This window comes from Saccopteryx bilineata, chromosome 3, assembly GCF_036850765.1.
Source record: "Saccopteryx bilineata isolate mSacBil1 chromosome 3, mSacBil1_pri_phased_curated, whole genome shotgun sequence".
In the NCBI taxonomy this organism is placed as follows: domain Eukaryota; kingdom Metazoa; phylum Chordata; class Mammalia; order Chiroptera; family Emballonuridae; genus Saccopteryx; species Saccopteryx bilineata.
In genome coordinates this window covers 126,225,509-126,252,548 of record NC_089492.1, presented here as the reverse complement: position 1 = coordinate 126,252,548, position 27,040 = coordinate 126,225,509, and the positions used below count along the sequence as shown (strand labels likewise).

General features: G+C 41.4%; 1 protein-coding gene across 2 annotated transcripts; it reads right to left on the bottom strand.

Moving 5' to 3' along the window:
* Positions 1 to 27,040, bottom strand: MXD1 (MAX dimerization protein 1). 2 transcript variants are annotated; one of them, XR_010730302.1, is made up of 7 exons: positions 26,711 to 27,040; positions 25,874 to 25,973; positions 20,454 to 20,483; positions 6,943 to 7,057; positions 5,079 to 5,238; positions 4,590 to 4,828; positions 1 to 4,249 (listed from the first exon to the last, which is right to left on the bottom strand). XR_010730302.1 is itself a non-coding variant. In XM_066267321.1 (6 exons), the coding sequence occupies exons 1-6, from the start codon at positions 26,781 to 26,783 to the stop codon at positions 4,641 to 4,643; spliced, it is 666 nt and encodes a 221-aa protein (XP_066123418.1). In that variant the 5' UTR covers positions 26,784 to 27,040; the 3' UTR covers positions 1 to 4,640. The 2 variants fall into 2 exon arrangements, 1 of the variants encoding a protein (XP_066123418.1); XM_066267321.1 differs by having other exon boundaries at positions 1 to 4,828.

Sequence of the window (27,040 nt, the reverse complement as noted above, 5' to 3'; positions counted from 1 at the left end):
TTTCTTTAATAATGAAATAATTTATTATTTGTTAATGATTGAACAATACAGACGTTTACATATACACAGCAAAGATTCTCTCAAACATGTAGTTCTAAAAATGCATGTGCTAACTGTAGTAAAAAGCACCATCCTCTATGTCTTGACACAGGATTTACATTGGCGTCGTATTTACATAAAGAAACATCTGGAAACAGAATTGCATACTCTCATCTGCTGCTCCCTGTTTAGGCTGTGCTCACCACTAGGAAGATGGCCCCCAACACTGATGGTTAACAGCAACATTCCCAGAGCACCAATTCTAGGGACAAGGAGTAAAGGCAAGTTTGGTTTTCAGGTAAAATAAAAAATGCCCCCTCAACCCTCATCCCCCCTAGAGAGAATGAGAACTCAAAACATCTGGATAAATGTTAGAATCGGGTGTCTTACTAATTCTCATTTTATGATTTTTGAGAGAAAACAAAGATACTTGATTTCTATAGCCATTCAATAGTTGACTAGCAGCCATACCAGGCAATTATTTCTTCTTTCAGAAGAATCTAAGAAAATAATCCATGTAACATTAATTTTTAAAAAATCATGATAAATCATATATCACGCCCCTTCCCCCGACTCCCAGGTATCTTAAAAAACAAATCTGATGTGTAGAATGAGAAATACCACCTCATCTAAAAGGGCTTTTGGGTTGTCTTCTCCCAGGAAGAGTTTTTAAAATCATGAGTAGCCAGCTACCTAAACATACTGCATCCAAGAGTTAGACATAGAAAAACAACAGATCGCCACACAGGAAATGGCCTTGCAGCCTTTGACTTCCGGGTGCTCAACACACAGGGCAGGTCAAGGGGAGGACAAAGGAACATGGGGAAACAAGTACAGTCTGAGATTTGGGGGAATAGATAGATAATAAAGCACAGTGAAAGTGATGTTCTTGCCCACACAGTATGGTATAAAAACCTAAATAATAATGTGTATATATACTTTGCAAAAATAAGTTTTCTCTCTACAGGATAGGGAAAGGCAAGCAGACAGAAAGCCCAAAAAATCTGTTAGCAAGATAGTGCTAGACAGTTATTCTGAACATCACAATCCTACCCAGTTCACACCTTTCCCCTCACGCCCTAGGATTTGCTCCTGGCCAGTGCAGAGATGAAGAAGAGAGGCCCATGGGAACCAGGGAAGATCCCTTTGTTTCTTTTGGAAAAAAAAAAGTAGAGGTTCAAGGAAAATGCCCACCTTAAAAAATCAAAACCCACTCAAGTGGGCAATGACAGGGTCAGGGCCTACTTGGTGCTCAGTTCTGAACAGACACTGAGCTGGGTCGACAGGGAAAAGAATCCAGGTCCTGCTCAAAAAATGTGATGTTTTTTGAATTACTAACTAGCATTAGGTCTGTGACTAGAGGAAGGTGCCAGCAGCCACTATCAGCACCTTGAAGAACTCAACATCTCCGCTTAGCAAAAGAAAACGCAAACAGTAACTCCCTGGGTGCTCGGTGCCATTCTGATCCAACAGGCACGGACAACTGTTTTCTGGGATGTTAACAGAAGCACACATATATATTTTCTCATTTGCATAAAATTAAATTGGACTACATACTTACTTTCCCATTTGCATTGCAATGGTATCAATAAGAATGTAGTTCAGATTTTTCATTTTTAAAATCAATTTCACATAAAAATATGCATGTGCCTATAGTTATACACATCTCTACGTACAATTGTCAAAATCTTAAAGGCTGGGGTTTAAGATTTGCCCATCCCTTCCCCCCAACAACCCTAATAGGGTTTTTTTTTTTAAATTTTTATTTATTTATTCATTTTAGAGAGGAGAGGGAGAGACAGAGAGAGAGAGGAGAAACAGAGAGAAGGGGGGTGGAGCTGGAAGCATCATCTCCCATATGTGCCTTGACCAGGCAAGCCCAGGGTTTTGAACCGGGGACCTCAGCATTTCCAGGTCGACGCTTTATCCACTGCGCCACCACAGGTCAGGCCCTAATAGGGTTTTATTTTGCTTAAAAATCAAAATACCCAAAACAATCCAAAAGACTAATAAGCTTTTAGGAATCAAGCTGGTGGATCAGTGAATGAGAGGACTGGCGAATCAGGGCTGCCCCTCAGCCACGTAGGGGGAGGGATTAGCTGCCGTGGGCGGAGTTTGCTGGTCCTGAAGGTTACAGTTTTGGTCAGAGAGAGAGGCCCGTCTAACATGCTGTTTCTGTCTACCGAGTTTCGAAAGTAATGTCTAACCCTGGTGTCAGTTATCACAAGTGCATTAGAAACACAGCGATCTATCAAGCTCCACATTTCTATGCAGTCAAATTGAAAAGGACCAGACAAACAGTGCAAAGGTCAAATAATTACTGTTTTATATTGGGACAGTACATTTCATATTTCAATCAAAAGACAAAAATGCAGTTTAACTCAAAGGCACAACAATTAAAACACAGAAAATAATGGCATCTCTAAGATACCTTATTTCTAAATTAAACAAATACATAAATTTTGTTCCCTTCCCTCCCCCAGTGCAAGCCCATAGGCTTTTCCCAAAGTCTTGAGTTTTTGATGCCACTCAGCATCGTGGACTTGTGAGGCGCTTGAACGTAGCAATTAAACAAAATGCTCGAGAGGTCTAGTGAATGGCATTCGAAAGGGACCTCAAAGTGCAGATATATCTTTTTCAAACATGTTTCAGGCTGAGCTGGCTCTTTGAACACTTATCACTCTGCTTAAATTCAGGAAGCAGGCTTTAAAAATGCAAAAGGCATACGAGTTGTATTTCAGTGCAAATCTTCAGCTGGTTATTGGAAAAGATTCCAACAATAAAAAAATCCTATGTGTCACCTGCCCTCCCCCCTCCCAAAACCGAAATGAAAGAAAAACCAGAACAAAACAAAAACAGGAGTTACACATGACTGTGGGATCATTTAGCAACCCACAACTTCCAATTTAAAATTTTTTAATACATTAAAGAATGATTAAAAGGAAACAACAAAAGTAATCTTGCTTTGTTTACACTGCTCTTCATGTCTAGAATACGCTTGTGTTGAGTGTGTTTGAACATTTCGTCGTGTGGAAGGTGGAGGCGCCGGAGGGGCGTGAGGCTGTGGCGTGCTGGAGACCGCAGGCCGGCGGCCCTGCCGCTGGCTCAGCCGGTCAGCCCTTAGGTTGCAGTGTGTCTGTGGGTTGTAGGAATGTTCTCATCACTTTGTGACATACACTCTGTTTCAGCATTACAGATTTTTACAAATGGTTTAAATTCAATGAAAAAGATTTGCCAGAGGCTGAAAACATCAAGACCTCAAAAATATGAATGCAAAAATATTAAGGGGAATGAACCAATTTGGTAGATACCTACATACAAAGTTTCTAGAACATCTATAAAAGCACAAAGTCATAAGAATTTATTTTCCATTACATTAGTTTATATAAAATGAATAAATAGTATTTATAGATTTCATGTCTTATGTACATATACATGTGCTCTGTTTTAGCTTAAATAAAAATGCTACAAAGTAGGAGACCACTTAAAGGACAAATCATAACCAAAAAGAAAAAAAAAATCAGCCTTTTAAACTATCAACCCAAAAGCCTCCATAAAGAAGTTTCTGGGTGTGTCCAAAAATAATGAGAGGACTTCTAGTGACACGGCCCCACCCCTCCTGTTCACCTGCGACACAGCAGGAACGTGGACTTTTCCTTTCACTGACGGGCACTAGCTCAGCTAGCGCCAACGCTCAGTTATTGCTGGAAGTTAAATAGGAAAATAGATTAGAACTGGACCAAATGTCACTTACTCGGGGGGAAAAAAGAGGCATAATCACTTTGTGTTAAGTGGGAAATGGAGATCTCATTTATCTCTGAGGTAGGAAAAAAAAATGTTCCAGAGACAAGTAGCATAACAAACTTCGAGAAGAAACGCGCCTTGGGGGTAGCAATACACAGCACGGTCCCAAAAACATCGCACAAAAATAGATTGTACCATTTCGTAATAACAAATGACAGTGGAACTTCTATAAGCTGTGCAACCCCAAAGCCATGCTCTCCAGCTGTCCATTTCAGAGTGAGAAACACTGCCCCATCCACACGCGGGCTGGGCAGTGAGCACGGGGTGAGGGTGTTGTCTGGAGGTATTCCCGACTCCTCACGGGGGTGAGGTCCGTGGGTAAGTGCTCTTAAATGCCATTTTCAAAGCTTACTTTGGAGTTCTGAGATCAGGATCTCAACTTCAGAAGCTTGTTTCCTTCAGTTTCCTAAGCACAAGACACATTCATACATTTTTGCTAGGCAAGTAACACACAGTAAAGCCAGAAAACTTGAAAAAGTCTGGGAGGCTACCTGGGGACAGTAAATAAGGGGGAATTTGCTGAGATGTGAAAGTTGCTTATTCGGTCTAAGACTTCTTAGGTGCTTCAAATTGATTGGAATGTACAGTCTCTCAGAGACGAATTTTTATGGAGAGAAGCTAGTGGATGAAATCAGAAACCCACACTTCTAAGCACTTCCTTGAAAACCTTTACAAAGCTGATTTTGGTAGAGGTGGTACACTGAAGTGAACGTGCAAGGGAATCGTGGGCAGGTCCAATACACTACCTAATCCGATCCGACAGGGAAAACCATCCGGGCCAGCCGAAGTGACCGCTCTTATAGACCAAGACACGTCTTGCGATTGTCCTGGAGCTTTATTCTCTTGATGCTGGAGCTGGAGTACCCCTCGTCACTGCCCAGGCTCTGCATGCTTCCCCGCTCGTCAGAATCGCTCACGCTGCTGCTGCTCCAGTCCAACTCCCCCGTGAGAAAGTCTGTGCTTTCAACGTCCACGTCGATTTCTTCTGTGGGAGGAAAGAGAGACAGTGGTGAAGGCACGCGTCAGAAAACTCGGGCTGAAAGATCAAAGTGACTCCTGTCAAGTCCTTCTTTGGACATGGGTGCCTAACTGCTGAAAGGTAAGAGGGGCTCGTTCCTGAAGGTCACACTACTCAGCTTCTGCAGAGCACAGCAGGTTCTTACTTCCTGCTCTGTTCTGCTCTGGCAGGAGGGCGAGGAAAGGGAGGGGTGGTGAGGACGCAGGACAGGGCTTACCCCTGTCGGAGTCCGAGCGCTCCGAGGAGACCGTGGAGCCGATGCTGTCCATCCGTATCCGCTCGATGCCCAGTTTCTCCAGCTGCCTCTTCAGGTGTCGCTGCTCTCGCTGAAGCTGGTCTATTTGGTGAATGGCTTTTCTATCACAATCTTCAAGTTTCTGCAAGTCAAAGGGGTAGTTGTTGGAGTTCATAGGCAGATTTCAAAGTTGGCAATGGCCCTGCCTCTTCCTTGCTAGCAGTGAAATCTGCCAATTTTCTCAGAAGCCATTTGGTGTGTCACTTGTCTAGCTTCTCACAGAGATAGCAAGTTGACTGGCTAATGACTCCTGTCTTCATCTAACACCTTCAGCACTGACAATGGTCTACTTGTACTGTCACGGGGATTCTGGGGTGAGCTCTGACACTCTAGCATCCCGATACCCCTCAGTTTTAATACTGAAAAGACTGCAGGCAGGAGCCCTGGCCTGGTCTCCCTTGTCTGCCGTGACCTCTGACCTCCTAACCATGGCACCGGAGCCCTGCATGCGATGGCAGCTTAGCAAACAGACTTCCACTTAAATGTGTGCTCATTCAAGTACACATTCCAATTGCAGAAGCATTTTTTTGTGTCATGCCAAGTTTCAATTAACTTCTGTTTGTTAGCAGGAAATAACAGTCCCTTTTGAAGTCCTGATTCCAAATTATCCAACAGAAGAGCGTAGAAAACACATTTTGATAGACCACTTGCTTTTACAAATCCATCTGCTAGCTTTTCATATTCTTCAGATAATTAAGAAGATTGTTTAATTGTGATTGTTTTGCTCTAAACAGAGATTCTTCCCCCCCCAGAACTGTCATGCATGCAGGCTACTAATCATAATTAAAGTGACAGTTGTCTAATCACGACTATAAAAACACGCTGCAGTGATTTGGGCTGGGGTTGTCAAAAGCCTGAATACAAGTCACCCTTTGCTATTACAGCTCTGTACTGAAGTCACCTCTGTGCTCTGGGAAGTGCTGGGAAGACAGGTGAACACAAAGACCCTATACCCTCCCTGTGGAGTCTATATTCTAGAGATGGAGAGAGCCAAATACTCACATAAACCACTGTTGGAGGCCAACTGTGACAAGTACTGAGAGAGAGCGAGAGTGAGAGAGAAACACCCAATAATAGGACCTCCTGACACAGGAAGAAGGTAACTATGTCAGGGAAGGTTTCCCTAAGCTAGCAATAGCTGTGCTGAGAAGTTAACTAGGTAAAGAAAGGAGGGAAAAGCATACCACATAGGGAACAGCATGTGCAAAGGTCCTGTGGTTAAAGAACATTGTAAGTATTAGGGACTGAAAGAAGGGCTGAAGCAGACAGGTAGTGTAATGGCACATGGTGATGCTGCACACAGGTGAGGGCAGGCCTGGTGACAGACCATGTCCTGAACCACAGAAAATTCTAAACAGGGTGACACGTTGACTTGAGCTCAAGAAGGGTTGTTCTTGGGAAGCATGGAGATCAGGTCAGAGGAAAGTCTTGAGGAATTTCTTACAGTAGATGATGAGAGGGCAAAAAGGGAAGGAGACAAGGTGTGAAATACTTAGATCTTGGCGATGGCTTAGATGCGTGGCTAAGAAGCAAGAGCTAACGAGAATGACCCTGAGTTTCTGGCTTGTATCATCGAATGGACCTCTTAATTTCTGGTGCCGAGGGGTGAGAAAAACTCAGATAATGGTTCTGAATCTTTGGAGTATGGGGGTGCCAGAGATTCACCAAGAGGCAGGATGGAAGGGCTCAGAGGAGAGAACTGCTGTGCAGCTGTGCATGTGCCGTCCTAACGACAATGAACCCTTGCCGGACAGGTCAAGTTGAAAGTCGCCTCAAATACACTTACCTTTATGTGCAGTTTGGCTTTTGTTAATAAACTCAGTGTAGTGTGTCGATTTGATTCAGGCCCAAGCGGCACCAGTCCCTTCAACTTCTCCAGGCACAAGCGAAGATGGGCCCGTCTGAAAAAACAAGATCACAGTAGGGTCTGAGAATTTCATGGTGGGCTAGAAGATACCCCTAAAGAACAAATTCTAAAAGAGTTGCCCAGGCCCAGAGATGGCATGTGCCACTGGTGATGACCTCTTGCCAAATATACATCTTTTGAAACCAGACAACTCTGGTGAAAACCAAGGAGAAGCAAAATCCAAGGTTTTCTACAGTTAAATCTACATGTATCAGGATAGAAACTAATATTTGCCATTATCAGGCACATTTATCAGGTTATCCCCAGGTTTCTGGGTAATGATATGACCCACAGAAAATATCCAAATTCAGGAAATAAAGATATGCCAGGATAAAAACCCTTTTAAACCATACTTCCCTTTCCCCACTCAGGACTACTAAATCACACCTATGTCTCTGCTGTAGATAGTATTTACACGTGTGAATAAAATGTGCATGATTATTCATTACAGCTTTATCTGAAATAGCAAAGACTGAAACAACCCAAATGACCACGGACAGGGAACTGATAATAGCTTCTGGTATATGCATGCAGTGGAGTACCTGCAGCCATTAAAAGAGGGCCAGAATGTGCTCTGTGTGCTACAAGGAGAGAACTCTCAGACACAGTAAGTGAAGAAAAGCAAACTGACTATAACATGCTCTCTCTGGAAAAATAGAGGAAAAACTGTATTTGTGTTTTCTTGTATGGACATCAAGTCTAGAATGATACATAAGAAACCAGTAACAGGAGCTGGGTAGACAGAACTTGGGGAACAGTGAGACTGGGACAAGGAAAGGGGTATAATTTTTACTGAATGTGTTATTTATGTTTTTATTTTTTGGTTTTTCAACCATGTAAACTATTGCTATTCAAAAGTTAAATATATTTTTTGAAAAGGTAATAAAAAAGCACACCACTGGCACTGTGGCACTGACCAGCACGCTGCAGCGCAGAGACGGTCAGAACGGGAGAGCAGAGAGGCTGGACGGGGCGGGCGCCGCAGACACCCACTGACGAGAGGGCCCGCGGGCACAGGCTGACCAGAAACACAAAAGTTCCTGAATTTTTGGAAATTAACACTTGGTTTGTATATTATTCTGGATCTTGGCAGGTTCTATGAATGTGAGAAATGGCCAAGATTCAGAGTTTTTGCTTCAGCCCACCACCTCCTTAAAGCCTTCACAGGCCACTCCTGCTCCTGGAGATTCCATTTTCTGAGTACTTATTTGTTTATACTATACAGCTCACAAAAATTAGGGGTATTTCAAAATGAATAGGAAGTTATAAAATATCCCCTAATTTTGTGAGCAGTATATTTATCGGGAAATTCACTGTTCTGGCTGAAGTGTTTGGCATTGTTACTTAACCATTCATTACAAACTCCTTAGAAAGTTGGGACTGCAGCTTAATCATTGCTGTGTTGCCACAGTGCCCCCCCACCCCGCTTAATAAATGTTTGCTGAATGGATTATGCCATCTAGTCAACTAGACTTTAAGCTTCTCAAGGACAGAGTCCATCTTTACTACATCTTTGCACCTTCAGCAATGCTCAGGGTCCTGGCGTTTTAGACACAGGGCCACCGCCCACAACAATGACCTCAGCAGAGCTCCTGGGAGCCTGGGAGGCTAACCTCAGCTGAACTTGAAGAAACCTTAAAGCTTAATTTGCCCTTTTCTCCGTCTTAAAATTTTTACTGCATTAATGAAAGCTGGGAATGCAGACCAAAAGAAGAAAACTGCTTCAGAAAGCTCAACAACAGGTCAACATGTTGACCAAGGAAGTTGATTCACACCCTTCATATCAAGACTTCAGATGCTCCCCTCCCCAAGGCACATCTGACGAGTGCAGTATTGACATCCTTTGAGCCCCGCCTCGTCTGCTTCTGAGCATCCTTCCTCGTCGGGATCTTGAAGGAGCTGTCCTAGCCTCTCCAAGGGCCTCGAAGCCGTAACAAGCCTGAGAGAACAGCACTCGTTCCTCAACGAGGGAGACATAGTGGGACAAATGCCTTACTATTTTATTAGACTTCCACTTGCTCAGTAAACTGTCCATGTGTTATGGTCACATGTAGACTCACATTAGAAATCTGTTCCTTCCACGACTGTATTGGGGTTGGGGGTGGGCAGAAGCCATGTGTAAAATGTACTTGTTTGCCGTGGATAATAGAGGTTTTCAAAAAGAGCGGTGAAAATCATGTTACTAGGAACACTGTGAGAAAGTATAATGTTACTTATATGGTTATCCAACTTACAATATTTCTTACTACAAAGTTTACAAGACTAATTGTCGAGTTAGGAAAAAAAGCTCAAAAATTAAAATTAGATTTGGACACTTTTTAGGCTGCTTGTTATTTGCAAAGACTGCATGATTCAGAACAGTGTTATATTAGTCTTTTTATGATGGGGGTTATCTACAGATATGAGTATGTAAATTTTTTAGGAAGTTTGTCTACTGATAAAAATACAATAATAAAGTCATCTCTCCATGCATCGTCATTTCTAGTTGCTCAGGGAGTCCAGCCCAGAAAGTATGGTTTTCACTACCCAAATGCGGGTTTCCAAAGAACACTCCCTGTTGTGAAACTAGAAATAAGCAACTTGACTAATTTGAGCTGAGGATAATACATGTTCATTCAGTGTTTTCTGGCCTCATTCTATGAAAGTGGGACCGAAGTGCTTTCTGGATTTTTGTACAGATCCAGCGGGAGCTTCCGTCCGGGCAGTGCCTGCTCCGAGCCCCACTCCTCCAGCCCAATGGCTGCCTGCCCACCTGCCTGTGGACACAGCCCTGGGCTGGTGCCTCGGCCGCCACAGGGAAAGGGTGAGGTCTGTGAAACAGGTTCAGTTCCATCACAGAGTGAAAGTCAATTCCTGAGCCAGACAAAAAACAGACACCTCTGTGCCAGCTCCCACTGGGGGTCCTCAACCCTGAGACACAGACATGCAAACACACACTCCCTCCCCTGGGACCTGGACTCCTCAGCCAGCCCTGAGCACCCTTGGAGCTCTCAGATCCAAAGCAAGTAGAACAAGCACTGGTCTCAGCTCTCCCTCCTCAGTCCTGACTTATCTCCTGCCCAGGACTCTGGTCTTGTAGGAGAGGCCTGGTGTACTATTTTGAACCAGGTCTAACTCCCCTGTGGGGAACAGGCAGGGGTTTTGCCACATATCCTCAACAGGAAGCCACAAGATACCTCGACCTGACCCCTCCTCGGGCCTCCTCCCATCATATCTTCTTCAGACAGTCCTCCTGCTGCTGCCAAGAGCTGCCGCCCAGCTCCCCAGCAGAGAAGGGCTTTGCCAGATTCCAGCTCCCTCCTGTCCCTGACTGCCTCTCAGTTTTGTGATGATCCAACCGCTTTGTACTTAGGCTATGAACTGTGACAAATTTCACCTGCTGACTTCAGAAATATTGCTTTAATTATTCTAAATGGGCTGAGATCCCTTTTGTCTACAGTAGCATAAAGAAACCAATCTTTGAGCTATAATCAGTAGTACTCAGAATAAAGTGGCCTGTAACTAATGAGACATAAACTACAGTTTCTCTTCAGTTTTTTTTTAATATTTCAAATTTTATTTCTTTTTAATTATTTTTAATTCTGAATATGTCAATATGTATACAACCAAATATTAGTATAGTGATTAAGAGTAAAGGTTTGGGATCCTGACTTTGCCACTTACTCCCTGTGTGACCTTGAGCAAATTTCTTTATTTCATGTCACATCTGTCTCCTCAGCAGCAGGAGGAGGGTAGCAGTGCCCATCTGGGAGGGCTGCTAGCTGAACTGAAACAAGGTAGGAGGCCCGGGCCAGGGTCTGCCATGAGGGGCAGCAGGTATTCCTTCAATCCTAGCTTCCTCTGTGGAAGGATAATTCCCGGAGCAAACATGGATAATTATAACACTATAGTATTCCTTTCAAAGTCAGCAGGGAATCCCAGTGTCACACAAGGTAAACAGAAGCTATCTGGCAAGATCCAATCACTAAACTCTTCCTTAAAGAAAACAGGCATCTTTTGTCATTAAAAGATTTCATAAAAAGACTAACCCATTTTCTATGGAAACACCTTGCTTACTATGCTAAAGATTCTATTTTTTTTTAATCAAAAAAATTAGCAAGGCACTTATAAAGCTATTGCATGGAAAAAAAAAAAAAAGGCTCTTCCTGACTGGTGGTGGCAAGTGGATAGAGCGTCAACCTGGGGACACAGACCCCGGGTTCGAAACCCCGAGGTTGCCAGCTTTCGTGCGGGGTCACTCACATGAGCATGGCATCATCAATATGATTCCAAAGTCAATGGTTTGGCTTGAACACCCCCCCCCATCAAGGCACACATGAGAGCAATCAGTGAACAGTTAAAATGACGCAACTACAAGTTGATGCTTCTCATCTCTCTCGCTCTCAAAAAAAAAAAAAAAGACTCCTTTGTGGCCACCCGCATCAGTAGAGGCAGGGGAGGAGGGACTCCAAGGGTGCCCTGGGCCCCCCTCTTACAGCTCTACTGCAATGGCCAAAGGAAAGTAAAAATAGGGGCAAAAGTGTTGATCTTGAAAATCCAAACTGATCTCTAGATATGTATCCAAATCCAGGGACCCTAAGATATCTCATGTACAGGCGCAAGAAGAAAGGATAGCATACTTAAGAACAAACTTAAAACAGCTGGGAAAGGATCCCTGAGAAGGAAACTATCAAACTTTACTGAGAAACATAAGAAAATTCAAATGGAAAAAAATAGCACATTACTTGCTATGAATCCTCAAAGTGAAAATGTCAATCTAACTAAGTTTGTCTATAAATTTAACAATTCCAAGAAAAGAAATCCTAACAGTATTCTCTGTAATATTGGGAAATTAGTCTAAACTTCACTGAGAAGAATAAATGTGGGAAAGACTGCCAACTTTCTTGAAGAAGAAGAATGAGGAGGAATGTGTTGTATTAGATATCAAATTGTATTATAAAGCTTCAATAACTAAAAACAGTACATACTAATGTAAGAAAAGATGGACAAATAAGTGAACAGAATAAATTCCCAAGAACAGACCTAAGAATAGATATAAATTTAGCATATATGGGTTAACACTGCAAATCCTTGGGGAAGAATGGATTAGTCAGAAAATGGCAAGAGAATGGGGATTAACATCAAAATAAATTTCAAATACATTAAGATTTAAGTATAAAATGTATTTGGATGCCACCCAGTTCTGTTATTAGTTTCTCTTAATGCTTGTCAGCCACGAATTATAGAAAACTAAACATGCAAGTGGAGGAAGTCATGAAAGAAGAGGCCCTGGGCTGTCCGAGCTCTGGCACTGATGGAGGCACCTGGGCTAACTAACCAGCGTGCCAATCCTCAAGGCAGCTTTTTTATTTCTGCCCCCGGACTCAAGCTTCCTTGATTCTACCCATGTCTCTCTCAGGACAGCAGCTTTGGAAAGCTGGGGAACGGATGCAACAAAGAGTAAGACTATATAGGTAGATTGTACTGTCTGCAGGGAGTGCTGCTGAATTTACTGTGTTAACCCTGAAGTTCTTCCTGATGTGGTACAGTCAAAATGGGAACGGTACCAAGTCAGGTGTGCGTCTGTGTTGTGAAGGAGCCATTGTTATGGGAGAGTAGTCTTTATTGAGGGTGTCACTGTGTCTCTCCCTCAGATTTTCATAGTAAAGTGAAAAAAGATACCAAAAAAAACTATAAGGTCAGGGCACAGCAAACAGGATGGAAACCAGTGAGTGAAGAGAATAGATATTAGGTTCACAGGTGGATCTTCTTCTTTTTTTAAAAATTGATTTGAAAGAAACAGAGAGAGGAAAGGAGGGAGGGAGGGAGGGAGGGAGGGAGGGAGGGAGAAACATTGATTTGTTGTTCCATTTATTTATGTACTCATTAGTTGATTCTTGTATGTGCCATGACCAGTGATCAAATCTATAACTTTGGCATATGGGGATGACACTCTAACCAACTGATCTACCTGGACAGGGCCCCAAACATACTTGTTTCAACCATATCTAGTCTGACTTCTCCATAAAAGTTTTCAAGCATTTATAGCCTATTGTAAGCTTTTTTCGCCCTTTCCAAATAGATCACATTCATTTATTCACATGCTAGAGACCTCGTATGCATCTGCTCTGTTTCTTTCATTACCAGATAATGGAGGAAACCAAGTCTTCCACTTTATATTAAATAATGGACATAATAATGTATCTGCAAACATTGACCTAGGAGTAGATATGTGCATCTTTGGTCATTCATATCTCTTCTCTTTGAGGAAAGCCCTCCTAAATGAACACGGCAACACTGGACCTCACTGAGTACCTCACCCATTAAAAGTGGGCCTAAGATTATTAACCATAGAAGGAAAAAAAGAGTTACATAAACAATAGCCTATTTAACTCTAAGGTTTCACCATTTTATTTTATGCCTTTGTGTGGACACAGACTTAGCTAATTAAATATATTTATAAATCTTATAGAATAATTGCAGGTGAATAAAATAATTTCAGATATGGGTATATACAAGCTGTATAGTGAGAAAAAGAGGTTATTTAGTATAAAGAAGAAACAAATCTTAAGGGGTCAAAAATTACTCCCTTAAAGTGATTATAGGTCCTGTCCTTCTCCAGATTTTGGGTTTAGAACAAAGCCTTACTAGGTTAAAAAAAAAAATCCTAGTTAAGGCTACAAGTCATGCTTTGAGAAAAAAGTACTCTTCTCCTTTTTCTAAAATTATCTCTATATAAAAAATTACATCATTAATACCAACTTAATTAAATCTTTAAAAGGTGTGGAGGATTTTTCAGATTTATGATAGCAATTGTTATAAAAATACAAAGGTAGTTATATATGTTAGCTGTATGGGAACATGGCACTCGGTGAATAATGCATAAATAGCAATTCATGGTGGCTACATGTAAGTTATAAAATCGCTTCTCTATTAAAAGTATGAAATACATAAATATGCCTCATTAATATTTCCTTTCTAGAGCTCAATTAAAAAATACAATATATACATGATAATTAGTACTTGCTAGCTCCGTCTCACCCTTTGACTATATATGTCTATGACAAAAAGTCGGGGAATCCCCCCCGTGTACCAGGTAGGGGATTGGAAGTTGGTTGAATAACCAGAATATATCTCCTCTCCGAGTTCTCCCAATGGTAGATGCAACCTACTCTAGAGGAAAGAGGGACTCCAGTGGTACAAATCTGAGTGCTCCTCCACACTATCAGCACAGACCACATTTGCACACTGATGCCTGTGTTCTTCCTTTGTAATAACCAGGCCTTACCCTTAGCCTCAGGAGGCAACAAAGCAAGGTGGATTTATTTGTTACAATGTACTAAAGTAAAATCTGAAAATGCCTGAGTTTGGAAGCAATAAGGGTGGTTCAATGCATACCACTACTCAGACCCAATACAAAAGTCAGGTCCTTATCCCTTTGATAGAAGGAGCTATTTGCCAAGCCAAAGCCCCAAAGTAACAACTACAGGGACCTGCCATGAATTAGAATACCAGCCAGAGAGATCTGACTAAACCAGATGCCAATGAAATACTGTTTGACCAAATGAAAATAACAGCTTACATCAGGCTGCTGAATCCTACCCACGGAGAACACACAAAAATCTTTTGTCATGGGGTTCAGAAGACTCTGGTAGAGGTAATCTCTTTAGACCAGCTGCCTAATTCCAGCAAGGCCTGCACATGTTCCATTCCAGAAAAACAAGTGTCTCCTATTAAACGAGATGCTAGAGGCTTCTTTTAGATAAAAAAAGAAAAGAAAAAAAGAGAATCCATTCTATCACCTGACTCCTGACCCACTGGCTGCAGCTTATATGCATTCACTCAGCCCCCTTTGTAAAGGGCTTATTGAGAGGCATTCAAACCAGAGGAATTCCCAGTGAAGGGGAGGAAACAGCAGAATTGTCATCAATAAAGGGTATACAACAACAAGAAAAGGTTAAAATATTTCCTTTTTCAAATAATAATCAATCAGTAATTATAAGGGGAAACCAATAGCAATTAAAAATGTAAACCTAGGAATACCTTTTACAGGAAATGTGCAAGATCTACACAGAAACACTACAAAACTTAGAGGCAGAAAAGAGATCTGAATAAACGAAGACACACACCAAATCCTGGATGGAGAAATATAATATATAAATATGAACTTGTAAATAATTTATATATATTGGAATTTGTATTGGAATTATTTCATTTTGATTTTGAAAATCCCAAAAGAATTTTGGGGATAAGGAACTGATGGACTGAGTATAAAAATCATCAGGAAAAGTAAACTATTGAAAATAGCTAAGAATATGGTAAAATAAAGAAAGAAGGGGGAAAGAAGAGAGAGTTGCTTTACCAGATCCCGAAGCGCATGAGGAAACCTCAGTGATTACAACAATGGACACTGGCACAGGAAGAGCAGCTGGACCAGTGGAACAGAAGTCTTGAAACAGACTTAGCCATACAGAAATTTAGTATATAATAGAGGCAGTCACTTCAAATAGTGAGCGAAGACTGATTCTGTAAAGGTAAACGGTAAACTGGACAAGTTACACAATGCACAAAAAGGCAATCTCTTTCAGATATATCCTTTATATTATAGAATCTTTTCAAAATAAATGAAAAGATAAACTCAGTATAAAATTGGGCAAAGGTTTAATGGGCAATTCTCTCACACGCACACAGTTAACCACGTCAAAATTGTTAAACTGTGTTAGTAATATAAGACATACAAATTTAAACAATTTGTTTTTTACTTATCAAATTCATGAAAGTTTTAAATTATAAACTTTTGAAAGTATAATGAAAATAATAGACTATAACCTACTTGGTGGGCAAGCCAGCAGTCAAGATCAAAGCCCGTAACAATGTGTATACCGTTAATCCCACAACTATATAAATTTAGCCCAGGGTAATATTTATGATGTTGGACAGCGATTTAGCTACAAAGTAGATTAAAGAAGCATTGCTTACATTAGCAAAATACTGGGAAGAACCTAAAATAGGAGATTGGTTATGTGAGTTATGGCGCATCCATACAATGGCCATTCACTAAAGTAATGTCAGAAAACGAGATTTAGCAATATTGGAAAATGTTTATAAGCAGCTTAAAAAGAAGATACAAAGAATTTACTACACGATCTGATACTGATTTGGAAAAGTATGCACAAAAGTCTAAACAAAGACAGAATTAGTAGGAATGTTACCAGTTGCTATTGCTGCCAGATCTGTTACAGGTGTTTATATTATTCATACTTTTCTGAACTTTCCAATTTTCTACAATAAACTATACTTTTTAAGTTATTTTTCCAAAATCAATTGGAAAGATACATTTCAAAGGACTCTTGGTCTCCTCCAGCTGCTAGGATAATGGATGTTTTAACTTTTTAGTATAATTTTTTTTATTTCTCAGAAATTTCTACTAGTTTTTTTTTTTTTTTAAGAAACACATCATACACTCACCAAGGGCGTTTCCTTAGGAGGCTAGACCCACAAAAATAGCTTAAATGCAGAGAAATGGAGTGATACTACACCGAGACCCCACCCCAGAGGCCAGGTCTTGACTCTGTTCTCAGCACCTGACACCAGCCTCCCTGTGGTCACGGCCCTATCCAGTCTACCTGATGGAACGTACCACTGCCGCCACCAACACCAACTCCCCCCCCCACTCTAGAAGTCTACTTTGTTCTCTTCTCACCAATGCCAGGATTATTTAAGTGGTACTGTTTAGCATAATATCCTCAGAGTGGAGTCCTGATGAACACAAATTATTCAGAATCTTTAAAGTGCCACAGAAAAGATTTCTGTGTAAAAAACAACAAACCTAATCCAAGTATAATCAATTCTGTGATATCGAAGGCAAAAAAATCCCACTGTTCAGTTTTTCCCTAAGTTGCTACCTTTTTTTGTTTTCTAAAAACTATGCTAACCTTTTTATGTGATATTAAGGTAAAAAAAAAAAAGGCTCTCTTATTGGCATTCAGCTACGAAAACCAAGGAAACTATAAGAGCCACTGTTCAACTGACCTCAAAACTGTAAAATCTTAAGTAGTCACACTAATAAGGGAGAAGTGCCTGACAACTTTAATCTCCTCTCCTGGACTGCAGAACCAAACCATGTTAAAGTAAGTAAATTTGAGTTCTTACTTCCTTCTCTTGTGTTCACATGCTCTAGGCTGGACGAAGAATTATCAAGACCTTAAAGGACCAAATTCCAAAAAAGAAAGGACAATAAGGAAACTAGATAAGCAACCCTTTGACCAGCAGAAGTTGATAGTCATAGAGAAGCAGTCTGAATTATAAGGAGCTTGCCCAGTGGTGACTTCAAATCCAGTTTTCTAGAATCTTGGCCTCCACAGTCACCTGTGCATACCTGAATCTTAGCTCTCGGTCTATTAACTGGAATTCTGTGTCTTTCTCAGTGACAAAATACATTTCTCTAAGACGGGGACCAGGCTGATTTCATACTCCAGTATGAACTCATCTAATGCCCAGAACTAAGCACAAGTTCCTGGGCCACTGTAGATAGAAAACAAACATTTCTGAACTGCTGTAATAAATGATAAAATTGACATTCTGTGGCATTCCTACAGAGGTGAAAGGCACAATGCTATAGTTAGCCTAAGAGCCCTATGTGGAGGGATGAAATTTTAATAATTAAGTTAAATGCCTAAGTAAAGTGTTAGGAGAAAGAGAACATGAAGAATTTTCAGCAGAAAAATTCCCAGTTTACCCAGTTCACCCCAAAGGTAGGAAGATAGAAGAGAATCTAAAGATGAAAAATACAAGTCACACTGACTCTCTACCTTAAGAAGAGATACTTTTGTGTTTCCAGTTCATGGTATATAAATCCCTAACGCATAAAGAAAGCTCTGACTTAAAATGTGGCCTGTTATAATCACAGAGAAATTAAAAGGGAAGAAAAAGGGGTGGGGAGAAGCACAGATGCAGCGAGACACACCCGCTGTCGTGCTGGCCGTCTCTCCTCACACCCAGACACACAGCTCCACAGCAAATAACACTGAATGTTCGCCCTGTTCCAAGATTCACCTTCCTGGTAAGGGTCTGGTCTACCCTTCATTGAAAAAATCGTGTCATTCAGATCCTGACTTTCAGAGTCAGCCTCCCGTATTAAAGACGGTATGCATGATATAACCAAATATATTTACCGAGACATATTATCCCTTCGAGTAGCACAAACGTTCACCTACGTCCTTGTGCCTCCTAACCATCCATTTTTAAAAATTTTATTTAAAAAAATGTGTGAGGCAACATTAAAAAAAGGCAAATGTATGTTGTTTCCATAAATTGGTTATCAAACAAACATGATTTTAAGTTAATAAAAACTGTAACTGGAATAAATTTCAATTTTTTGAAAAAAAAACTCCTAGGGGTCGGTGAGCATGAAGAAAACTCACTACTCAAAGGTTATACAGAATCATCTCGTACATGCAGGGCGCCAAGAGAGCTAGTCAGTCTGGAGAGGGAAAGAAAGCCAGTCAGTCTGGACAGGGAGCCGTGCTTCAAACTGAAGGGAACTCCGACACCAGGATGACGCTTGTTTAGAGTCTCAGCACTGGATGCACAGGAGAATCACCGGGGAGCTTCAGAAAAAGTACCAGTGTACAATTAAATCAGAGTTACTAGGGCTGACATCTGAGTATTGGCTTTTTTTTAAGCTCCACAAAAAATTATAAAAATATTTTTCAACATAGTAAAACCAAGTGGTTACATTTTTAAATAAAAAAGTCTAGCCCGACCAGGCAGTGGCACAGTGGATAGAGCATCGGACTGGGATGTGGAAGATCCAGGTTTGAAACCCCGAGGTCACCAGCTTGAGTGTGGGCTCACCAGCTTGAGCGCAGTGTTGTTGGCTTAAGCGTGGGATCATAGACATGACCCCATGGTCACTGGCTTGAAGCCCAAAGTCACTGGCTTGAGCAAGGGGTCACTCGCTCTGCTGTAGCCCCCAGTCAAGGCACATATGAAAATACAGTCAATTAACAACTAAGGAGCCACAACAAAGAATTGATGCTTCTCATCTTCTCCCTTCCTGTCTGCCTGTCCTTCTCTGTCCTTCTGACTCTCTGTCAAAAAAAAAAAAAAAAAAAGTACTAGAGATGGAAGATTTATCTCATGTAAAGGTATGGTTTTAATTATACAAGATTGGCAAAATGTTGATAATTGCCTGACCAGGCGGTGGCGCAGTGGATAGAGCGTCGGACTGGGATGCAGAGGACCCGGGTTCGAGACCCCGAGGTCGCCAGCTTGAGTGCGGGCTCATCTGGTTTGAGAAGAAGCCCACCAGCTTGAACCCAAGGTCGCTGGCTCCAGCAAGGGGTTACTCGGTCTGCTGAAGGCCCGCGGTCAAGGCACATGTGAGAAAGCAATCAATGAACAACTAAGGTGTTGCAAGGCGCAATGAAAAACTAATGATTGATGCTTCTCATCTCTCTCCGTTCCTGTCTGTCTGTCCCTGTCTATCCCTCTCTCTGACTCTCTCTCTGTCTCTGTAAAAAAAAAAAAAAAAAAAAAATGTTGATAATTGTTGAAAGTGGGTGATGGATACACAGGATTTGATTATATTATTCAATCTACTTCTATATATTTGGAAAAGTCTATAATAAAAAGTTACTTTATAAAATCAGCAGAAATAAAATTTTGTTCTCTTCCTCCCAAATGTAGAAGTGTAGATGTATGATGTATTTAACATTAAAAATAATAAAAATAACTACAATAAAAGCTTTGCAAGTGATTCAAATGTGCAGCGAGAGTTGAGAACCACCAGGCCACATCACTGAAGGAAGGGCAAACTTAACTGGGAAAATCAAGACTTAAATAAGCAGCAAGAGGCAATCCAGGTGAGAGAGATTAACTAACCTTGTAGCAAGATGGAGCCCAGCGAGGATGGCAGGCCAGGCCTCCTCTACTGGGTCACTATCTCCAATTTCTGCTATGCATATATATATTTGTCTGAATTTTGAGAATCTTCGTTCACAAGTAAATTGTAAGTACACATATACATATGTGTTTGTATATATACCTGTATGTCTACATGACTTAAGAAAGCACTGCCAATTATATTCAGTACCATGTAATTTTTATAAAATACCATTTGTAGAAACATTGCCTAGGACCTCAAATGCTCTGGCCTGTGGAATAGTCACACAGAAAGGCATTCCTCAGGCGGCCACGGCAGTGAGGGTGGCACGGGTGTGGTCTTTAGAACTGGCAAGCCCATCATCTACTTAAGTGATTTCTGGGTAGTGCGCTTAGAGGGCTCAGAGTGAACTCTTAAATCAGGTGTTACTTGTGGGAGGAGTCAGGCAGATCAAACAATTCTCAATTTAATGAATAGAAAATACATCAAAACTGACCCCATTCTATCCCCCAAATCCCCAACTCACCGATTCTTCTCCATTTCATTGTGAGTTGATCTGAAAGAGGGAACAAAAAGAGAGAGGGATTATTTTTGTCTTAAAGGACTACTTCAACACCAACAGAATTATTTTAACTTCTTTCTTTCCAAAGTTGGTAGAAGACAGAAAGGGAGAAAAACTCAGTGGGCACTTTTAAAGAAATTAGTCCCTTTGGGGACTCAGATAAATGTAAATATCTAAAAGGAGAAGTGACAAACTAAGAGACATGAGTTCCCTAGTGGAAACGTAATCCATTTTAAAAAAGAAAATAAAAGGAGTCCATTGATACAAAGAGAAAAACAGTTGCACAACGTGATGTGAATTTGGACTATATCATTCCACAAAGCTTTCTTTAGCTGAGAGTACAACAGTGGAGGGGGCATCCCGACCCCAGCTGCCAGTTTTTCAAGGTGTAGTATACACCAAAACTTTATGCTAAGTTGTGTGACTACAGGATACAGCTTTAAATGGGTAAAAATAACCCCTCTTCCCTCAATCTTTCTATTCCCTGAAGTACGTAATTATTTTATTATGTACAACCTCCTGAAAGATGCAACTATTTAGCAACTATGAAATTATTTTAGGAAGGAACTTCTAAAACTCATTTCAACATAAAGATGGTAGACTGGTTAAAGGAGCAGTTTGGGTGAATATTTTAAAGCTTTTCCTTTTTTTTTAGTTGACTTTTTTAGAGAGAGAGAGAGGGAGAAGGAGAGAGAAAGAGAGAAAGAAAGAGAGGAGAAGCGGGAAGCATCAACTCATAGTACTACAGTTGCTTCCTGTATGTGCCTTGACCAGGCAAGCCCAGGGTTTTGAACTGGCGACCTCAGTGTTCCAGGTTGATGGTTTATCCACTGCGCCATCACAAGTTAGGCTGAGTGAATATTTTTTTAAAAAATTTCCATTTATGAGAGAGAGAAAGAGGGAGGGAGGGAGAGAGAGGCATCAATGTACTGTTCCACTTGGTTGTGCACTCATTGGCTGCTTCTCATATGTGCCATGACCAGGGACTGAACCTATGACCTTGGTGCTCTGAGAGGATGTCTTACCCAATGAGCTACCTGGCCAGGGTGAAATGTGAAGTCCAGCTTTGCCACTGACTGGTACTATGGCAGAAATAAAAACTTTTACCATCCTGTCCTTCTTTAACCCCTCTGTAAAATGGGAATAAAACTTATTGTCGCCCTGGCTGGTTGGCTCAGCGGTAGAGCGTCGGCCTGGAGTGCAGGGGACCCGGGTTCGATTCCCAGCCAGGGCACATAGGAGAAGCGCCCATTTGCTTCTCCACCCCCCCTCCTTCCTCTCTGTCTCTCTCTTCCCCTCCCGCAGCCAAGGCTCCATTGGAGCAAAGATGGCCCGGGCGCTGGGGATGGCTCCTTGGCCTCTGCCCCAGGCGCTAGAATGGCTCTGGTCACGGCAGAGCGACGCCCCAGAGGGGCAGAGCATCGCCCCTGGTGGGCATGCCGGGTGGATCCCGGTCGGGCGCATGCGGGAGTCTGTCTGACTGTCTCTCCCCGTTTCCAGCTTCAGAAAAATACAAAAAAACAAACAAAAAAAACCCACAAAACTTATTGTCAATTATTTACTGAATAAGCATGGATCAACTGTAAAAGTGATTAGAGAGCCTTGGATGAGAGCTGTGGTGGATGTGAAATCATGCTATTAGTGTTTTTACTGCTGACCTTGAATACAAGGTCTAGTCTAAGAAGTTATGGACAGGTTTCCACAAAAGTCACAAGAAGTCAGTCAGTGTGGTCACATTAGTGTTCAGCTCATACAATTCCTCTCTGGCTAGTAATAAGTAAACTTGAGGAACTCTCCAGTGTTACAAAGGCACTAAATCCTGACCTTTCTTATGGAAATTCTCTGGACTCTAACCAGTTCAGGAGTTTACGCCCTGGTTCAGGTCATGAAATTCTGTGGGGCCAAAATCAGGACCTTACTGGGCCTAGAAGCTAAATTCTCATAGCAATCATGGGGGATCACTATTTCATGAATGTTCAGCCATTCATTTACATGGGGGGACACCACCAAGTTTGTTCAACCAGAGACTAGGAGTGGCATAGGATGGAGTGGGGTGTGTGTGTGTGGGGGTCTTGAAATGGGAAATTTCCAATCTGTCCCTACAATTCCTCCTCCACCAGGCTCTTGGGATACCAAGTATTATTCACGAGGAAAAAAACAGGAAAATGACAGTACTTTCAGTTTTAGACTATTTGTTTTCTAGATAAAGGATATGTAAACTTTAAAACTGGTTAACTTAAAAGCTTTAAATTGATTCACTTGGTTATCTCTCAGAGTTCTTCAACCACGTTTTCCTGAAGGTTTCCTTCTTGCAATGGCCAGCAGGATACCTCAATGAACAGAATCTGACCTACAATGCAAACCCTTGGCTTAAAAGCACGTGGCATTTTAGTTTTAATTGGGAATAACAAGTTCAAAGTCTGACACAGATTTTTTAATGGATGAAAGTATATGACAACAACTGGTCAAGATTTCCCTGTTTAACCACAGATAAGCACCGTCCTCAAGTACCATCCTCAGAAGGTGGTGGAGGAGAGGAGGGTGGATGTTTGAAAAGAACATGGTCTCTGACTAAAGTAAGTAACAGCACACCAGGCACTCTCACCCAAAATTTCTGGATTCTTTGAAAATACATATAAAAAATGCTAAATCCTCAAAAATTTTAAATAGATTTCATAGGAAATACAACTCTTTCTAAACTTTCAACAATTTGGAAACTACAAATCTTATTTGTGTTGGACACATTGTGAATTTTTTTACAAGGGAGCTTTTACCTAATGGCTAGGGCATTATTGAAATGCATTTGGTTTACTGAAACTGAGTTTGTCTTTAATAAAAAGCAGACCTTTTAAAAATAATTAGTTCAGAGACTGCCTGACAACTCTATTGATGGATCAATATTTATATTTTTAATTACAGCACTGTAAGAGATATAGGTACTTTTTATTAAAATTATTTTCCATGTGATTACTGTAAATATTTGATAACTCTGGAATCACTAATGAAGGGCATATGTAACCATTTAAAAATATATTCTAACAAAAAGATAATTAAGCCAAACTACAGAGTATTTGAGAATGAGAAAAGTCTTTGGTTCGAAAAGACTCACCATATCAGGTCAGCTAGATAGCCAGTTTCATAAAACAACTGGGTGGCAAGTCCTGAACTTCCTCTTTCAAATGAGTGCCAAAGCCTGCTTTAACAATTTAATATATTTTTAAAACTCCGGATTTCAATTTTTAGTAACTGATTTCAAACATCAGTTAAATGGAAAATAAGATTCCATCTCCCTGTATTCCAGTTAATTCTCTGGATGATTCCAAAACAATCAATATTCACAATTTCATTTGTCTTTGGTTCTTTAAACAAGCAATTAGAAAAACTTAAGATCTGCATTTTCAGTTCCCAAGAAGTTTGATATGTGGCTAAATCTTATTTTATATTGTCCAAGGAAAAGTATCCCCAGACTCTACCTGTAAAGAGCACAGCATTTCAACCTGAATTAACAAGACTAAACTGTAAAACAAAAAACAAAAAAAAGAACAAACTGTTATCCAATGGTTATGTAAAACAGCAGCAATCTCTCCATAGCCTTTACCTCAGTTCAAAATCCTGATGATACAGAGCCTTGGATATAAGTCTAATCAAATCAAGGGATCAAACTGTATTCTTAGGGACATGTCTCACTGCTCAGGTAAGGGTCATTCCAAACAGGTCATGAAGGAAATGATCACATTTAAACAAAACAACCTGCTCCTGCTTCATATGATTGCTTGGTGCCTTCTCTAGGTTTAATCATGGCCTCTCAGAGATCCTTGCATTGAAGATATTACACTAATTCATTACTAGTCAAGAATATGGGCAAGTGTGATATCCTATCTCTAATCATGGAAAGCAAACCCAACCCATTAATAGAATAGGGCTTTTCCAAAAATCAGGAGTTGCAGCCATTTTTAAGGAATAATGCTTCATATTAAAGAGAAGAGAACAACTGTTTCTTGTTTTGAAATTCTCAACTATCATTATTTTTCTTTCCTCATCACCATCTGGGACCAAGCCACTTTTCTTCATCAACATCCTCTTCTTTTCCTCTCCCTACCACTGAACATCCTCTGTCAACTTTCCTGTGAAACTCAGGAGAAAATATAAAGTACTAAGGATTAAGCCTTGACTATTAATATGGACAATTCATCTCAAATAATGAGTAGACAAGAATAAAAGCAATAAACTACCTTTTTCCAGAAAAATAAACCAAAAGTGGTTTCAAAGTTCTTCCAAACAAAATTTTAAGAATACTGTAACAAAATGCAAAAAACTAAGTTGTTTTATATCATTGCATAATCCAAGTAAGCATTAGTATCCTTCTTAAAGGCCCATAGTATCTGTACACAGATCTATTTTGCTACAACTTTCAGGGAATTCTGAATATGGGAGGGAAAAGAAAAACCACCAGGTAATTAATTACCAGCTTCATCCTTCACATGCCTTCCTATTCAGCACATGTGTGCTGCTCACAGCCTATGGTTCTACCAACAGTAAGGATAATGGGGTGAATCAAGGACAGAAGAGGCAGCAAGAACAAGTGAGTTAGCTTTAAGCAGGAATCTTCTGGTTTTTAGTGGTCTGTATCATGCCGCAGAGGCTAACCAAATATACAGTTACTTGCAGGGGGTTATTTATGAGCATGGGAAAGGAATAAAGATTCTAAATCAGTGATGAAAATGTTAATGTTTTAATTTCCTGGAATGAAAGGTAAATTGAATGGATCTAATACAACAGATTTCCTAGCTTACTTATATTTTAAGAGTAAAGAGGGAAAAAAGGGCAATAGCATTAATGGAGTACTCATATGTACCAGGAACTATGTTCAGGGCTTTAATATGTGATTTCAGTGACCATTAACCAAATACTTCCTATTGAGATTCACAGATTTTAAGAACTATAAGTCTAAGATAAAAGGGTTGTGGCATATTAATATTTTAATACTATATGTTCCTCCATCACCAGAAAGGCAGATTTTAATCTCACTCATTTCAATTTGCCATTACAGATGTGACAAATTAGATTATCAGACAAACCATGTATTTAATTTACATGTCATATATGAAATCCGACTGCCTATGCCAAGTCAGATACGTTAAACATATTTATACAATTTTTTAAATGAAAAATAAAAGAAATGGATAGTGGCCATTTCTCTTTTCAATCCTATCACCCAAAAAGAAGGGCTGCTTCCCCCAATGGCTTAAGACCATGTGTGCATTACTGAATCATGATCACCACTTAATTTACTGGATTATAATCACAACAGTAACTTCCATTCTGCAAATTTGTGTCATCTATAGTATAATCTTAAAGGAAACGAGAAATATTTACTAAATTACCTGCTATTGCTGTTATTCTTCTTAGATTTGTTCCTCCGTTTTAAGGCATCTCTGTCCTTGTTATTGTATGGTAACATGGAGGCATAACCATGTTCAGCTTCTAGAAAACCGGCGGACCCAGTTAATGAATGAGCCTAGAACATTCAATACTCTCTCCCCTCCACAGTATTTCCTTTTAAAAATTTACTTATTTTTCACTGAAAGAATATTGAGGAAATAATTAAACGGAGCAAGGTGGAATCCTTAGAACAATGATTGTTTTTTTAAATATATGAATATCCTCAGTTCGGAGCAGGTGTAAGGAGCATTCCAGCTGCTCATTGTTGAGAAAGACCCAGTAAGTCGCTAAGCGCATGGAGCTTGGGCAGGCCACCCGCAACGTCCAGCAGGTGTGTTAAGTGGGACCAGCCTCAGGCTAAGGTGCAGGGCAAACCCCGGAGCCGGTATGGGGGACAGGGAAGGCGCTGCTCCACCGGCTAAGAGACGGGGTGCCCAGCCCACTTGGGGGTCAGCTGGTTAGAGCCCCGGTGAGGTATATAAACCAAGGGCCTGGCTGAGGGGCCCCCGGCACCCCATTCACGACGGTGTGGAGAGGGAACGACATTCGGGACCCCAGGGTGCAGCGGCCCCCTTTCCATCCCCATTTATTGTATTTGGGGCAGCGGGCGGCCTCCCTGAGGACCTAGCGTAGTGAGAGCTGGAGGGGTTAGGAGCGCTCGCGGTCGCGCTCTCCGCGGCTCCAACTACCCTCGCCGCAGCTAGGTGCCCGGACCCTCAGCGGGGACCCTCAGAGCCCGCGACCCCTGTTTGGGCCAGACCCCTTCCGTCCCCGTGCACCTCTCTCCCGCCGCTCCAGGTAGTCAGCCGCTTCCAGCAGCATCTGTATGTTCATCCGAACCGCCGCCGCCATTCTGCACCGGGGGCCGGAGCCACGGGACCAACCCCCACTACCCACGGGCTCGCCGCCGCCGCCGACGCCGTCGGACACCCACGACCCGCTGTGGACTCGGCAGAGCAGGGTTGAGAGATCCTCTCTGACCACCACGATCGCCGGAAGGGGGAGGGGGCCGGTGAGCAGAGCACCGTCAACACCGTGACAGAATGCGAAGAGCAGTAGCCGCCCCCGCCGCGGAGTGTTTATCTCCGACTCACCATCCCCCCGCCCCC